Here is a 14309-nt window from a genome sequence, read left to right as displayed (position 1 = left end):
TTAACACGATTGTCGCCCGAAAAAATCATGAGGGATTGGGGTGCTATTAAAAATCAACAGGGAACGCACCGTGAATGCAAAGGAGTCCTGCGATTTGCTGCTACTGCAAATCGTGGGCAAAATCACGGCGACTGCCTGCTATTCGGAACGTGGAGATGTGAATGGAGCCCTAAAGCTTTTTAAAAGCGCACACAAAAAAAAAAAAAAGCCTTATGCTGCATCTTTCAAAACTGCAGGGATTTATTAGAACTCTATTCGAAAGTGCAGAAAACCCGCACCAAACCGGCGGATATGCTGTGCTGCTCCCACGGTGTGGTCAAACCACATAAGTTTGAAAGCAGCCTAAATGTAGCATTATTACAGGGCCGATCCTAGGCAGGGTGCACGGGGTGCTCCGCACCCAGGCGCCTCAGAGGTGGGGGTCGCCGAAGCTCCAAAGTGCTCCCCTCCCTCCTCCTTGCCTGTGTCCAGAGGCGGAGCGCATGTAGCGGGTGCTGCGTTTCCCCATCCCGCTTGCTCTCTCCGCTGGCAACTGACAAGAGCGCATACCTCCCGCTGGCCCTGGAATCCGGGCTGAGTACCACAGCGGAGCCTAGTACCAGAACATGTTCCGGCACTAGGCTCCACTAATTAATTCGGTCCGGTGTGCATGAAGCAGTCTCCCGTCTGCCCGCCCCCTCTGTGTGTATCGGCTCTTCTACCATAGGCGGTGTGATGAGAGGCTTCTCGGTTGGCTGGAGCTGCTGCCAATCATTCCATGCATTCCCAGAAATGCTCTCCAAGTGCCACCCTCCAAGTAACCAAAGATGCCACGTATGCCCTGCCCTCTGTAATGTGCTTCTGCTCCCAGCACGCCTGAGCTACAGGGATCCATTGGACAAGTACTGATCTATGGGGACACCTGCTGGGGGGGGGGGGGCACCTGATGTGGGGGGCGGCTCTGATGGGGGACACCTATGGTAGGGGCCTCTAATGGGGGGACACACCTATGGTAGGGGCCTCTAATGGGGGGGGGGGGGGGACACCTATGGTAGGGGCCTCTAATGGGGGGGGGGGGGGGACACCTATGGTAGGGGCCTCTAATGGGGGGGGGGGGGGACACCTATGGTAGGGGCCTCTAATGGGGGGGGGGGGGACACCTATGGTAGGGGCCTCTAATGGGGGGGGGGGGACACCTATGGTAGGGGCCTCTAATGGGGGGGGGGGGGGGACACCTATGGTAGGGGCCTCTAATGGGGGGGGGGACACCTATGGTAGGGGCCTCTAATGGGGGGGGGGGGGGGACACCTATGGTAGGGGCCTCTAATGGGGGGGGGGGGGGGACACCTATGGTAGGGGCCTCTAATGGGGGGGGGACACCTATGGTAGGGGCCTCTAATGGGGGGGGGACACCTATGGTAGGGGCCTCTAATGGGGGGGGGACACCTATGGTAGGGGCCTCTAATGGGGGGGGACACCTATGGTAGGGGCCTCTAATGGGGGGGGGACACCTATGGTAGGGGCCTCTAATGGGGGGGGGGGACACCTATGGTAGGGGCCTCTAATGGGGGGGGGGGACACCTATGGTAGGGGCCTCTAATGGGGGGGGGACACCTATGGTAGGGGCCTCTAATGGGGGGGGGACACCTATGGTAGGGGCCTCTAATGGGGGGGGACACCTATGGTAAGGGCCTCTAATGGGGGGGGGGGGGACACCTATGGTAAGGGCCTCTAATGGGGGGGGGGGGACACCTATGGTAAGGGCCTCTAATGGGGGGGGGGGGGACACCTATGGTAAGGGCCTCTAATGGGGGGGGACACCTATGGTAGGGGCCTCTAATGGGGGGGGGGACACCTATGGTAGGGGCCTCTAATGGGGGGGGGACACCTATGGTAGGGGCCTCTAATGGGGGGGGGGACACCTATGGTAGGGGCCTCTAATGGGGGGGGGGGGGACACCTATGGTAGGGGCCTCTAAGGGGGGGGGGGGGACACCTATGGTAGGGGCCTCTAATGGGGGGGGGGGGACACCTATGGTAGGGGCCTCTAATGGGGGGGGGGGGACACCTATGGTAGGGGCCTCTAATGGGGGGGGGGGGACGACACCTATGGTAGGGGCCTCTAATGGGGGGGGGGACACACCTATGGTAGGGGCCTCTAATGGGGGGACACCTATGGTAGGGGCCTCTAATGGGGGGACACCTATGGTAGGGGCCTCTAATGGGGGGACACCTATGGTAGGGGCCTCTAATGGGGGGACACCTATGGTAGGGGCCTCTAATGGGGGGACACCTATGGTAGGGGCCTCTAATGGGGGGACACCTATGGTAGGGGCCTCTAATGGGGGGACACCTATGGTAGGGGCCTCTAATGGGGGGACACCTATGGTAGGGGCCTCTAATGGGGGACACCTGCTATGGGGGGGCTCTAATGGGGGACTTCTTAGGGGGAGCATCTCTGTGTTTGAGTCCTAGCCATAGAAACATGTGTAAAGGGGAGGAGTTAGTAAACTGTGACCCTAGGATCGGCCCTGCATTATTAATTATCTATACAAGGGAAATTACTGCCAATGTTACAAGCAAATACCTCTTTGGCATACTTCATTTCAAATTTAAAATATATGAACACATAAAATGACAAATATGTAAACCGCAAAGATGTCAGTTCAATATTTCATGTAAAATGAAATTTGAGGGGAAAAAAAAATATAAAAGTATGAACACATAAAAACAATACAGTGACAATGTGTAAACAGCAATGATATCAATTCAAGGTTTCATTTTAGGAGGCAAAAAAATAAATAAAAAACACACCGCACACAAAACCCGCAACATGGAGCTCCTTATGTCTTCTACGACATTATTGGCTCTTGTGGGTTTTTAACCAATGTGCGATATGATACCTTGTACATCTCAAATATGGAAAGTTTACGGCTTTTGACAAGTTTGACACAAGATGCAGAGATCGCTGTGAAATCTCGCCAACACCGCGTCTGAACATTACATAAACCTGCATGGTCACTTGAGTGAAAAGGGGCCGATATCGATCGATTATAAATACCGGGCACCCCTACAAGTTTCTAACCCAGCTTCTGTGGTTTATACTTGGCCCACTGCCGCCGGTCCCCCTGCTCCTTCCTATTGGCCGCTAAACATAATAGCCTGTCTAAATAGTCAGTAGGAAAGAATGGAGGGGCAGGAGGAGATGGCCCACCATGAAAGCGGTGGTTGGCTTTAGATCTATCCTCAAAATCCTGGGTACCCCCCATTGTGCACGTTCCTACCCCAGCTTCTGTGGTTTTCACTTGACCCACCTCCTCCAGCCCCTTGCTCTTTCCTATTGGCCAAACCCAATGGCATGTCTATAGGACCAATAGGAAGGTGTGGAGTGGCAGCAGGGGGTGGTCCACCATGAAAGATGTGGTTCATATATGCTCAATAACGTGCCCGGGTTCCAGAGATAGAGATTGTACAAGTCGGCAACTGAAGGCGTCAATAGACTTGGGACCAACTTCCAGCGAGTAATGCCCCACCCCCCCTTCCTCCGCAAGTTTGCCCCCCCCTTCATGTCTCTAGTAGCTTTGGCAATGGAGGACTAGGTAGGTGTCCCTCTACCAATACCTATGTCCGATAATACTCTGGCTTATATGGACAGATTTTTATAGTCTAAAAAAAAAAAGAAATAGCAATAGCATGACAGCCAGGAAAATAGCATTTTTAGGAGGAGGATCTTCGTTCGAACTGGCAAATTATGGTCTGAATAAAAAAGTATGAAATGTTCCCATACAAGAGTCTTCCCTGAAGGACAGATTGTCAAACAAAGAGGTGGAGACCGTCCTACATGTGCGACTCTTCTAGTCAGTGCCTTAGATTGCGGAATTTTGGTCTTTTCAGGACCAACATTGGCTGCTTGATGGTAGGCTTGTCTCCAAACAGTTTGGCTTCACTTTCTGTGGTTGGAAATCGGCTCTTGTATATTTCAGGATATTCTTTCTGGAACTGAGGAAACAAGGTTTACATATAAATATATAAGCATCTTATCTGGAGGATTCATTCATGAGCACTTTAACCACTTCACATCTCGCCTATAGCAATAGGACAGCCACAAGGTGGCTCTGCCATCCTGGGTGGCCGTCATAGGACGTCCTCGGGCCCGATGCGTGTGCCTATCGGCCACAATGTCCGCCAGATACCCGTGTTCGCCAGTTACAGAGCCAGGGACGAGACTGTGTGTAAACACAGATCCATGTCCTGTCAGGGAGAGGAGGAGACCGATGGTGTGTCCCTTGTACATAGGGACACAGATCGGTCACCTCCCCCAGTCAGTCCCCTCCTCCCAGTTAGAATCACTTCCTAGGGAACACATTTAACCTCTTGATCGCCCCCTACTGTTAACCCCCTTTCCTCCCAGTCATATTTATACAGTAATCAGTGCATATTTATAGCACTGATCGCTGTATAAATGAATGGTCCCTGTAACGGAACGTCCCACACGCCGCTTGAGTGCTTCCATCATATACCGCTTCCTATCAGTCTGGATATAGATGAGATCAGATATTCCAGCTGCTCACAACGAGACAAGACTTGTTTGTCTGCTGAACATGGAGAGTTTAATAGAACCAAGAATACAACCTTATATACAGTTTAAAGGAGGAGGTAACCAGAACATAAATGAACATGAGCTAATTAACTAATCATTTACCCAGACTAGGTGACTTATATGACCTTTCAGAGTAGACGTTACGTCTCCTCGCTCACCTGCTATACAATACACATTATCATAAGTGTAAACACAGGACATATTCACACAATAGCAGGGTCAATTAGCACAGAGAACAGACAGATGGCTGTAGGGGATGGCATTAGCATCTCCTTACACTGTATGTCCCAACAGTATGAATCACTCTAATGGCATATACAGGGTCCCAGGCATACAGCTCACAAAGAGCACTGTTCCCCAAATGCCAGGGCCCATGATCGCAAGGCAAGAGGCGAGCATTCAGTCCCCTCCAAAAGCCTCTGTCCCGGGTGAGTCTGTCACAGTCCCAAAATAGTGTCAAAAGTGTCCGATCTGTCCGCCGCAATATCGCAGTCCTGAGAAAAAACAAACAAACAAAAAAAAACACACACACACACATTAATTTTGTCTGGGAGCCATGTCGCACGACCGCGCAATTGTCATTCAAAGCGTGACAGTGTTGAAAGCTGAAAATTGGCCTGGGCAGGAAGGGGGCAAAAATGCCCGGTATTGAAGTGGTAAAAAAAAAAAAAAAAAAAAAAAAAAAAGGCAAATGACCCCTCCTTCCTCATCTTGAATAGCCCAGACATGCAAACATGCAGGTGTACAGCTAGCACTGCTATAGGTCACCTCTGGTCCCAAAGTCCAGCAGGGCTTTTCGCTTCAGCTTACAAGTGTTCATGACGGGTCATCCACGTGCTGTTGATTCAATTAGTTACATGCCCAACCCAGCCAGACCATCGCCAGGGCATTTAAAGCTTGGCTTATTCCCTTAGGCGTAGCTTGTGCAGCAAACCAGTAACTAGTTCCTAGCGCAGGTCCCCTAGCAACTTTATTTCCAAGATGATTTCTAGTCTCCCCAACCCCCATGCAATTCGGCACTATCCGATAGGGGACTGGGGAAGAGGCAGGGGGAAGGAGGAGCTCAGCCACGCTACAGCGGCAGCCTACAGGGAAGAACGGGAGGTAAGAATAGAAAAAAAAAAAAATTGTGGCCTTAACGTAGGCTTTGCATGCAGGGGGGGGGGGGGGTGCTTGGGGGCCCTCATTTTGCTTGGGGCCCCCAAATTCCTTCAAACGGCCCTGCACAGGACCGCAAAAGGTGGTTGTGTTTCTACACCATGCAGAATGAATGTAGTCACCCTCTAACTCCTCACTTCCTGTGCAGATGACAGGGTGACACAAAGGCAGGAAGTTGTGGGCAATCTCTCCGACAGGAGCACAGTAACTATTTTTTTTTAACCACTAGAGTACCGGGCCATCGTCAAATGACGGCTCCACGGTGACTCTGAATATTCAACAGGATGTCATATGACGTCCTGTATTCCTGCGGCCACTGGGGGCGCGCACGCGCCCGGCGCGTCCCCGAGATGCCGATGCGCGTGCCTGGCGGTCGCGATGTCCGCCAGGTACCCGCGATCGGTAACGACAGAGCAGGGACGTGGAGCTCTGTGTGTAAACACAGAGCTCCACGTCCTGTCAGGGGACAGAGGAAACCGATCTGTGTCTTGTACATAGGGACATAGATCGGTCACCTCCCCCAGTCACCCCCTTTCCCCCACAGTTAGAACACAATACAGGTATACATATTAACCCCTCCCTCACCCCCTAGTGTTAACCCCTTGAATGCCAGTCACATTTATACAGTAATTAGTGCATTTTTATCGCATTAATCGCTGTATAAATGTGAATGGCGCCAAAAACGTGTCAAAAGTGTCCGATGTGTTCGCCGCAATGTCACGGTGACAGAAAAAAAAAAAAAAAAAAAAAAAAAAAACGCAAATCGCCGCCAATACTAGGAAAAAAAATTAATAAAATAAAAATGCCATAAATCTATCAGCTATTTTGTAAACGCTATAACTTTTGCGCAAACCAATCAATATATGATCATTGCGATTTTTTTTACCAAAAATATGTAGAGGAATACGTATCGGCCTAAACTGAGGGAAATTTTTTTTTTTTTTTTTTAAATTGTGATATTTATTAAATAAAAAATTTAAAAAATAGTGTTTTTTTTTTAAATTGTCACTCTTTTGTTTATAGCGCAAAAAATAAAAACCGCAGAGGTGATCAAATACCACCAAAAGAAAGCTCTATTTGTGGGAACAAAATGATAAAAAAATTGTTTGGGTTCAGTGTAGCACGACCGCGCAATTGTCATTCAAAGTGCGACAGTGCTGAAAGCTGAAAATTGGCTTGGGCAGGAAGGGGCGTAAGTGCCCGGTATGGAAGTGGTTAATCTGATTTCTTTTAGAAAAGTGGGGAAGTTTTTCTTTTCTGTGTTCTAGTGACCCGTTCTCATTCCTTGTGCTGGATTCAAGACGGAAAAAAGAAAATCTCCTCTGTTAGAACCGTGTTATAATTCTTTTAATGTCCCTTTCCCCACTCTATTAATTGTAGATTTATGCCTTGGCACACCCAACAAGCCAGGTAGAGAAGGTCTGACCTGCTTTAGCTTCTTCTTCTTGTCCTTCACAGAGATGTTTTTGTCTTTCACAATACTTTCCAGCAGATCCATTATAGCAACCTGTGACATCACCACTTTCTGCTCCTCGAATTCCTGGGCGCTGATCTGCTTACAAAAATAAAACCCGGGAGGTTGGCCCTTCACCTACAAAAACAGAACACCGTTATTCAGGGAGGATCCACACAAAATGAACAGAAAGCAGACAGACAATGCGGGGCTATAGGAGGACAGCCACAGAAATACTGCACACATCGGGCCAGATCCACAGGACAATTACGCCGGCGTATCTATTGATACCTACAAATTTCCCGCGTCGTATTTTTGTATCTACAAAACAAGATACGACGGCATCTCGGATGGATCCGACAGGCGTACGTCTTAGTACGCCGTCGGATCTTAGGAGCAATTTTTCGGCGGCTGCTAGGTGGCGTTTCCGTCGAATTCCGTGTCGAGTATGCAAATTGGCTAGATACGACGATCCACAAACGTACGTCCGGCGAATTTTTTTACGTCGTTTGCGTTCGGCTTTTTCCGGCGTATAGTTAAACCTGTTATTATGAGGCGTACTCAATGTTAAGTATGGCCGTCGTTCCCGCCTCGCATTTTGAATTTTTTACGTCGTTTGCGCAAGTCGTTCGCGAATAGGGATTTGCGTAGAATGACGTCACCGTCTTAAACATTGGCTTGTTCCTGTTTCATTTCGAGCATGCGCACTGGGATACCCCCATGGACGACGCATGCGCAGTTAAAAAAAAAACGTTGTTTACGTCGGGTCACAACGTATTTACATAAAACACGCCCCCATCACAGATATTTGAACGGCGCGCCATTACGCCGCCAAAGATACACTACGCCGCCCTAACTTACTGCGCGCATCCTTTGTGGATTTGAAAAAAAAAAAAATGAAAAAAAAATTACAGTGGCGTAGTGTATCTGCGCCCGGCGGAGAGAAGCGCCGAGATACGTGGATCTGGCCCACCATTTACAGAATTCTACAAATATTCAGAAAACGAGTGAAATGCATCAACCTAGAGCGACCAGTCAGGAAATCAGATTTTTCGGCATAATTCGCCAAATTGAAATATTTATCCATAAAACAAAGGTCGGTCCTTTTTGGGACTTTGAGGCGCAACCAAAAAAAAAATTTAAATAGTTACATTTTTCCCTCTACACCAATGGGCACGTCTGAGGCTGCACTGATTATCAGTGAAAATGTCCCCCCTGTCACAGGATCGCCGGTTATAGGCTTTCCTTAGACAGTGACAGCAATGAGGAAAGGAAATGCTGAAAGGAAGCATTTGTTTACATGTGATGAGCTGTGATTGGACACAGCTGATCACATGGTAAAGGGCCGCTGTGAGTTGCCCTTTGCCTCAATCTGTGGTCAGCTGTGGACAACCGCACTGTAGCATTTGTTCAGCTAGAGCAGGGAAATGCAATTAGCGGACCTCCAGCTGTTGCAAAACTACAATTCCCATCATGCCTCTCCGTGTCATGCTTGTGGATGTCAGAGTCTTGCTATGCCTCATGGGAATTGTAGTTCTGCAACAGCTGGAGGTCCGCTAATTGCATATCCCTGGGCTAGAGCATGGTTGGCTAGTGATTAAATTAGATAGGGCATGACCTGGTCCCTGAATTGTTTTATTACAAAGTCGAATCAGTATTTTAACCACGCAAGACCCGGACCAAAATGCAGGTAAAGGACCCGGCCAGTTTTTGCAATTCGGCACTGCGTCGCTTTAACTGACAATTGCGCGGTCGTACGACGTGGCAACCAAACAAAATTGACGCCCTTCCCCCCCCCCCCCCACAAATAGAGTTTTCTTTTGGTGGTATTTGATCACCTCTGCGCTTTTTATTTTTTGCGCGATAAACAAAAATAGAGCGACAATTTTGAAAAAAAAAAAAAATGCAATATTTTTTCCTTTTTGCTATAATAAATATCCCCCAAAAATATATAAAAACAACTTTTTTCCCCCCCCTCAGTTTAGGCCGATACGTATTCTTCATATTGTTGGGGAAAAAAAAAAAAAATATAAAAAAAAAAAAATCGCAATAAGCGTTTATCGATTGGTTTGCGCAAAATTTATAGAAATAGGGGATAGTTTTATTGCATTTTTATAGATACATTTTTTTTTTTACTACTAATGGCGGCAATCAGCGATTTTTTTCGTGACCGTGACATTGTGGCGGAAAGTTTGACACATTTTTGGGACAATTGTCATTTTCACAGCAAAAAAAAAAAAAAAAAAGCTATAAAAATGCAATGTTTACTGTGAAAATGACAATTGCAGTTTGGGAGTTAACCACTAGGGGGCGCTGTAGGGGTTAAGTGTGACCTCATATGTGTTTTCTAACTGTAGGGGGCGGGGCTGGACGTGTGACATCATTGATCGCGTTTCCCTATATCAGGGAACAGACGATCAATGACAGCGCCACAGTGAAGAACGGGGAAGCGGTGTTTACACTCACCTCTCCCTGTTCTTCAGCTCCGGGGACCGATCACGGGACTCCAGCGGCGATCGGGTCCCGTGATCGGCGATCACGGAGCTTCGGACCAGGTCACGCGCCCGCGACCCATGGCTGGGCACTTAAAGAGGACGTACCTGTACGTGCTTGTGCCCAGCTGTGCCATTCTGCCGACGTATATGTGCAGGAGGCGGTCCTTAAGTGGTTAAAATTAACCAAATACATTCCAGGTGATTAACACAGAAGGTGGGCAAAGTCCTACAAGTGGCTTTCTTTAGAAAGCAACCAAAGCCCGAGTGCCAGCATGGTGCAGAGGGGAACCCTTGCTCTGTGTGGAAGCAGCGGTCTCACTGCAGAGGTCGGATATGCCCCTTGAAATCTACAAAGCTCATGCCCTCTGCTGATTGGAGAAATCCAGCTCTGACACAGCAGAAGATTTGGGTGAAGGGGGAATTTGGACCTGCACAGGGAGAGAAATGATCATTTGGCGCTAATCCATCACGACCAAAGATGACCCCACATCTGCTAGAAATATGGGGCTTGGGTGAAACTCTGAGGGTCCAATTGGGTGGCATACTGAAGACCTTTACACCCCAGGAAAAAGTGACACTTCCAACCATCTATTCCCAAAAAGGACACTTACTCGAGGTCTCTGGAGGTAGTGAATATGTTCCTGAACAGCAGTCTGCAGATAGCAGGGTACTTGCAGGACCTCTTGGTGATGGTCCATGAGGAAGGAGACCAGTCTGGTAGCAAGTAATTCATCCAGATCCACCTCCTCAGCACAGCAAAGGACACATCGCGAGAAAGTCTGGATCATCTGCAAGCACAAGACACCACAGAATTTATTTGAGATAGAGATATAGATAGATAGATAGAGATAGATAGATAGATAGAGATATAGATAGATAGATAGATAGAGATATAGATAGATAGAGATATAGATAGATAGATAGAGATATAGATAGATAGATAGAGATATAGATAGATAGATAGATAGAGATATAGATAGATAGATAGAGATATAGATAGATAGATAGAGATATAGATAGATAGATAGAGATATAGATAGATAGATAGAGAGATAGATATATATAGATATAGATAGAGAGATAGATATAGAGAGAGATAGATAGAGAGATATAAAAAAAAATAATAATAAAAAAAAATAAAAAAACACCCCAGCATGGTTTCTCAACTAGGGTAGGGTTCCTCCTGAGGTTGCTAGCAGTTCCTCGAGCAATGAACAATTTCTGCCTCTCAGATAAGTTTCCACCGACACCAGTGATCTTTTAAGTTATCTGTAAGGGAGTAATTCTTCCCAATGATCTCAAATGTAGGGCCGAAACAACTAATCGATTATGAAATTAATCGATTACAATTTTCATAATCGAATAATCGGCCAGTAACATAGTGGGGGTCAAAAAAATTAAAATTAGCCCTTTATAGTACAAAAAAGCAAAAATTGCTACTTACTTTCACTGTCCCACAGTAGAAAAATTAACCCCTTACAGTAGCGATTATTTGCTCTTTGTACTTATTTTTGTGTTTTTTTAACCCCCATTATGTTACTAAACATCTCAGGCCTGGGATCACACCTGTTTTGGTGCTTTTTGCAGAAACACACTACAGTTCATTTACATGTTTTCCTATGGGACACGTTCACATCCATGATTTTTTTTCGGCTGCTGCGTATTTGGAAAGGGCAAGGAGTTTTTAACGCAAAACGGTGCCATTTTGTTTTTTTTGGTTCAATATACTTCAATGGAGAAGCTGCAGAAAAAGCATGAAATGTGTTTTTGCGGCAATTTGTGTTTTGTAATCTGCCCAACTACAAATTGCCCCCCCCCCCCCCCCCCAAAAAAAAACTATTTTTTTTTTTTTTTTTTTAAGGCCATTATCCGATTAATCGAAACAATAAATCGGCCAACTAATCGATTATGAAAATCCTTGTTAGTTGCAGCCCTACTAAAATGTAAGGAACAATTCTTTCCACTGATCACCACACTTGTGTATCATGTTATAGATATATACTGGGCTAGATTCAGAGAGAATTTACGCCGGCGTATCTATAGATACGCCGCGTAAATTTAAATCTGCGCCGGCGTATCTTCTTTCTGTATTCAGAAAGCAAGGTACGCGCCGACATTAGCCTAAGATGCGACTGGTGTAAGTCTCTTACACCGTCGTATCTTAGGGTGCATTATTACGCTGGCCGCTAGGTGGCGCTTCCGTCGTTTTCGGCATAGAATATGCAAACGACCTAGAAACGCCGATTCACAAATTTACGTACGCCCGGGGCTATTTTTTTACGTCGTTTACGTTAGGCTTTTTCGGCGTAAGGTTACTCCTATTAGGAGGCACACGCATGTTAAGTATGGCCGTCGTTCCCGTAAGTCGTTCGCGAATAGGGCTGGACGTAATTTACGTTCACGTCGAAACCAATGACGTCCTTGCGGCGTACTTTGGAGCAATGCACACAGGGAAATTCCACGGACGGCGCATGCGCCGTTCAGGAAAAACGTCAATCACGTCGGGTCACCAAGAATTAACATAAAACACGCCCCCTCATCCACATTTGAATTACGCGCGCTTACGCCGGTCCCATTTACGCTACGCCGCCGTAACTTAGAAGGCAAGTGCTTTGTGAATACAGCACTTGCCTCTCTAACTTTCGGCGGCGTAGGGTAAATACGATACGCTGCGCTGCCGTAACTATGCGCGCCCCCTACCTAAATCTAGCCCAGTAATTTTTAGAAGGGGTTCCCCAAGTCAAGAAAGTCATTTCAAGGGTTCCTCTGTGTTGAGAAATTCTGGTCTACAAAACCCTAATCCCACCGTTGATACCAACGCACAGTCCAAAAAGCGATCATCTGACTGTTCAGTGCCCAGCATTTATTAAACATACAGCGATGCTTGAGAACAAACAGCTTTCTCACCAGAGATCTGGTGCCCATGGCGTCGTGCAGTCGTGGCATGTCCACGTTCTGGCTCATCCGGGAGATCATTCTCATCAGCAGCTGAAGCTTCCTGCGGTTTGGAGGTGGGAGCAGCAGGCAGCACACCTGAAGGGCGTCTATAGCCACTCTCTGCAGGTGAGGCTGCAGCAAGCCTGAGAAAACAGATCATAGAGAGAGATCAGCGACCGGCTAACACAAGAGTTGGCAACCCACAACCATTTTGGGATAGTGGAAAAACGATTGTGATAGACACGAGCTGCTCACCCAGACAAGACATCATTGGAGAAACCACTGAACCTAAAATACCACATAAAAAGGGAATCTGGGACTGCGACCCACAAAAAAACAAATGCAGCCACCACATCCATGGATTAGTAAGCTGCAATTTATTACATTTTTGTTCCCGGGTTTAGATACAAATAAAAGTCCAACTGAACACTTTATATTAACCACTTCAGTCCCAGAACATTTGTCTGGTTAAAGACCGGGCCACCTTTTGCGATTCGGCACAGCGTCACTTTAACTGACAATTGCGCGGTCGTGCGACGTGGCTCCCAAACAAAACCGACGTCCTTTTTTCCCACAAATAGAGCTTTCTTTTGGTGGCATTTGATCACCTCTGCGGTTTTTATTTTTTGCACTATAAACAAAAATAGAGCGACAATTTTTGAAAAAAATATAAATAAAAAAGCAATATTTATTTTGCTATAATAAATAAATATCGACAAAAAAATATGAAAATATTTTTTTTCCTCAGTTTAGGCCGATACGTATTCTAAAAAAATCGCAATAATCGCTTATTGATCGTTTTTTGCAAAAGTTATAGGCCCAGAATCACGTAGGAGATACGACGGCGTATCTCCAGATACGCCGTCGTATCTGAGGCATCGTATCTTGGCGCCCGATTCAAAGAATCAGATACGACAGAATTTGTATAAGATACGACCAGCGTAAGTCTCCTACGCCGTCGTATCTTAACTGCATATTTACGCTGGCCGCTAGGGGCGTGTACACTGATTTATGCCTAGAAATATGTAAATCAGCTAGATACGCCAATTCATGAACGTACGCCCGGCCGTCGCAGTAGAGATACGCCGTTTGCGTTAAGCTTTGTCCGGCGTAAAGTTACCCCTGCTCTATGAGGCGTACCAATGTTAGGTATGGACGTCGGAATAGCGTCAAATTTTTCACGTCGTTCGCGAATAGGGCTGGGCGTCATTTACGCTCACGTCTAAAGCATTGGCTTCTTGTGGGTTCATTTGGAGCATGCGCACTGGGATACTTTCACGGACGGCGCATGCGCCGTTCGTAAAAAGCGTAATTTATGTGGGGTCACAATAAATTTACTTAAAACAAGCCCACATCTTCCACATTTAAATTAGGCAGGCTTACGCCGGCCTATTTACGCTACGCCGCCGCAACTTTGGTTTGTGAATACTGCACTTGCCTGTCAAAGTTGCAAAGGCTTAACGTAAATAGGATACGTTACGCCTGCACAAAGATGCGCTCTTCTACGTGAATCCGGTCCACAGCGTCTTCAAAATAGGGGATAGTTTTATGGCATTTTTATTTTTATCGTGACTGCGACATTATGGCGGACACATCGGACACAATTGACACATTTTTGGGACCATTGTCATTTTTATAGCAATCAGTGCTATACAAATGCAACGATTACTGTGAAAATGACACTGGCA

At 46.9% G+C, this 14309-nt stretch overlaps 1 protein-coding gene across 3 annotated transcripts in view; it reads right to left on the bottom strand.

The window, feature by feature from the left end:
* Window positions 1-2442: 2442 nt before the first annotated feature.
* The window catches only part of DEPDC1 (DEP domain containing 1), a 34340-nt gene continuing 22473 nt past the window's right edge, over window positions 2443-14309 (bottom strand). For all 3 annotated transcript variants that reach the window (XM_040360725.1, XM_040360726.1, XM_040360727.1), the window contains 4 exons: window positions 12592-12764; window positions 10296-10472; window positions 7163-7327; window positions 2443-3977 (listed from right to left, as the gene is read on the bottom strand). In XM_040360725.1, coding sequence (XP_040216659.1) covers window positions 3837-3977; window positions 7163-7327; window positions 10296-10472; window positions 12592-12764 — 656 coding nt within the window. In that variant the 3' untranslated portion in view covers window positions 2443-3836. The remainder of the gene's footprint in view (window positions 3978-7162; window positions 7328-10295; window positions 10473-12591; window positions 12765-14309) is intronic.

The sequence above is a fragment of the Rana temporaria genome, chromosome 7 (genome assembly GCF_905171775.1).
Source record: "Rana temporaria chromosome 7, aRanTem1.1, whole genome shotgun sequence".
Classification (NCBI taxonomy): domain Eukaryota; kingdom Metazoa; phylum Chordata; class Amphibia; order Anura; family Ranidae; genus Rana; species Rana temporaria.
The sequence above is the reverse complement of the archived record's forward strand: the minus strand, read 5'-3'. Positions and strand labels throughout refer to the sequence as shown.